This window comes from Macrobrachium rosenbergii, chromosome 21 (assembly GCF_040412425.1).
Source record: "Macrobrachium rosenbergii isolate ZJJX-2024 chromosome 21, ASM4041242v1, whole genome shotgun sequence".
Taxonomy (NCBI): Eukaryota; Metazoa; Arthropoda; class Malacostraca; order Decapoda; family Palaemonidae; genus Macrobrachium; species Macrobrachium rosenbergii.
In genome coordinates, this window is record NC_089761.1 from 2,794,337 (window position 1) to 2,797,730 (window position 3,394).

Sequence of the window (3,394 nt, forward strand, 5' to 3'; positions counted from 1 at the left end):
AACAAAATATGCCTGAAGGGCTACTTCAAGGGGGAAGTGATTAGATAAACGCTGGGGTTTAACTTAATTCATTATATTTACAAAAGAAAACATCAGAAGAATGGTAGCGTAAGTCTGGGGTAATGAGGCGAGAGGAAATGACGGGGAATTTCCTGGAGGTAGTATATTAGGCTTCCTGCTTCAAAGGTTGTTGATAACGAAGTAGCGAGGGACGCTACGCACACAAAGTGACGCACAGATGCACAGTTGGGTATTCCTATCCTGCAATCGAAACATTCATGATTACTTAACCGAAACTAGCACTGTAATGAAGGGATCGAAGAATTGCATAGAAGATGCCTAGACTGAACTCGATTTCAGTGACTCGAATATCATACGCTTACATTGCACTTTTCGTAAATGCTTTGCAAATTTAACAGCACAAACTATAAAGCATATAGGTCTCACTGTAATTATATCGCACTATGAAAAGAAAGGAACACAGTTGGAGGAGAATAGGGAACGTGGCTGACGAAAAACCATAGATCCTGGTACATTACCTTTCTTTAGGAGCTGAAGTTCTCTTCTTATGAGGGCCAGTGAGGGGAGAGGGCAAGCGAATTAATTCACAACAAAACTTACTTTGCATAGTGCCAGCCACGTGTCGAAAATAGGCAGTTTGATATAGCAAGGGACGGAGCTCTGGAGTCCGTGGTGCCGCCGACAATTCTGAGAGCAAGCTCCGCTCTCCAAGGCCCTCTATAGTTTCAGAAGTTACGGCCTTCTCTTCCTGGATGGTGTTGTGATTACTCTGTCCACGTGGAATTGCAGGCAGCATGGTTCCGATTTCAAAATGGCGGAACGCACATGGTCAGCCCGCCAGCTGACCTGCCTCGGGCGACAATTAGCTCTGGTCGGGTCCACACGTGGAATTGAGGGATTTCTGACAGCACTTTGGACAAACAAGAGATTAAAGGGGTTTCGCCCCTGAAAGGCAGTGGTGAGAGGTTTTAGGGGCGAATTTCCTTACAGGTAATCATATTAAATTTACATTACTGAATTACTTAGTCCTTTTACTTTAAATTATTGTATGAAAGGTAGTGTGAGAGTGAATATTCTTAATACCTCCCCCACCTTGATGACATTTACACCCTTAGTAGGGTTGAAATGGCTAAAGTTGAGCCATCTCACAGGCAATAATTCCTCTCTTCACAACCTTTGGGGTACATTAGTCTAAAATATCAGTCAATTATAAACAAAAGAAATCACCTATGACTTTTACTGTACTTTAAAGAATTAATTTACGCTGCTGGCAACAGTAATAATTTTACTTTCTAAGAAATGATAATAAGGAACATTTAATGAATATAAAATAGCTAGATTATTACATAACTGGAAATAAAATTGAGCATGCTATCGTGAGGTTAGTATTGTTATACTAAGAATACTCCATGCACTTATTAGTAAAACTTTTAGTCACAAGTTCACGTCGTTAATATACCTTGAGGAGGCAATACAACGAAAGTATTCGTGGGTTTTGTTAGGTGTTGCCATGATATTTGAGAGCGACGGCTCAGTGCCTTTCGGGGCACTATAGACACTTGTGGCAGGGGCACAATTTATAATTATGTGCAATGTATCAGTACGTAGTACTGGCTATGGAAGTCAGAGATTATAAATCACTAAGAAAGAATTATAATAAAAAAGATTATCTCACTTTGGGAGTCACTGATAAGGCATACTGACAATACGGCACTGACCTTATAGGTGCCTTGTGGCACTCATCTACCTACGTGAGGTATAACATTGCGGGGAATTTACACAGTTTGTGTCTGGGAGTCGAGATTCATCACAAGAGAATAACACAAGAATAGATCACAGATACAAAGTAATTATTAATTGTTGTAAACAGATGATTAAATATGCCAAAATTATATTACTTAACCTATGGAAATGGCTAGGTTCATCCTTTAGGGCAAAAGGCCTCAAAGGGAAGTCCTACGACCTACCAAATTGGGATATCTGTCAACGGCACTCTGCATTAGCAGAGTGGGAAACAAGGTAAAATATAAGCCTTTGTGAGGCGCAAAATAATATGATTACTAGAACAAAATAATTAAAGGAAAAAATGTTAAAGGAAGAGAATGAATTACAGAGTTATAAGGAAACTAAATAGGTGAGGAAACCTGACACCCTCTTCTGGATAGAGGTGCCAAGGTCCTGGTAGGATAGAGGGGTGGCACCGTGTCAGGTTGGCACTAGTGCCAAAGGAGCTCAGTGTCTCTCTTTTGGTGATCTGGAGCCATCTACACCAATGATTTTCTTCCGTGGACCTGCTTTAGGTTGATGGTTTTCCTTGGCTAGGGGAACCGGTCGAACCAAGTCTGAGGAGGACAACTTAGCATCACCCAGGTTGGCTTCTTTGATGACCGGAGCAGGGGTATTCTTTACAGGCTCTGTCCCAAGTCATTGCAGCTGCTTGAGTTCATAAGCTAGTTGAGGTGTGGCAGAATCCTTACACTCGTGTCTGCGAAGGACGGGGAAAGGGAGGAAGATGTTCTGGAGGGCGTGGGAGGCTCTCAGGTTGGAATGACCAGCTCAGGCACAGGTTGCGAGGCTGCACCTTTGAGGGAGCCCCCGCTCTGGTCAGAAGAATCCATCTCTCTTACTGGCACTGGTAGCATAGCCAAGACGGGCAAAGAGAAGGGATCCGAACTGGGATCTCTCGAATGGAGAAGAATCCATCTCTCTTACTGGCACTGGTAGCATAGCCAAGACGGGCAAAGAGAAGGGATCCGAACTGGGATCTCTCGAATGGAGATCTGGGGCGTGCTCTGGCACTGGCACTAAGGCAGGGTCAGGCACCGGTATAGGATTTGGCGATTGCTCGCCGTTCAGGACAGATGGAGCTTGGTATTGCTCAGTGCACTCAAGTGGCACTGGCAGAGATTGAGAGTCAATTTTGGAATCTCCAGGAGGGAGATCGATTGGGTGCCTTGGCACTGGCACTGGGGCAGGACCTGGCACAGGACTGGGATTTGAAATCTGCATGGAAGGAGATGGCCACTGTACAGAGTACTCAGGAGGCTCTTGAGAATTATTCATGCCTTATGAATAACTTGAGGGGCTTGGAAACCCAGATTTGTATTTTTGATGGAGACTGGAAATCTTATCCCAGGAAGAGGTCATAACCTCCAGGAATGTAGTCGTGACCCTCAACTGAACAGCAGGAAGTATCATTTTAAATTGATTGATACCATCAATTGCGATGATTTACGTCTGTTAATGCTAGCTCCATAGGGAACCTTGTCTTTCCTTATGTGGGAAATTTGTGCACCAGAGTCGTCAAATGCCTTGGCCTGGCATGCGGCGTAGCTATCTCAAGGAGGTGCCACATATATGGGACCTTTGGTGG

General features: G+C 43.9%; 1 protein-coding gene across 1 annotated transcript; it reads right to left on the reverse strand.

Annotated features, from left to right (window-relative positions):
• Positions 1-2,253: 2,253 nt before the first annotated feature.
• Positions 2,254-3,084, reverse strand: LOC136849999 (diacylglycerol kinase kappa-like). Its single transcript, XM_067123549.1, has 2 exons — positions 2,649-3,084; positions 2,254-2,435 (listed from the first exon to the last, which is right to left on the reverse strand). Exons 1-2 carry the CDS (start codon positions 3,082-3,084, stop codon positions 2,254-2,256), a joined length of 618 nt encoding a protein of 205 aa, XP_066979650.1.
• Between the last annotated feature and the right edge of the window lie 310 nt (positions 3,085-3,394).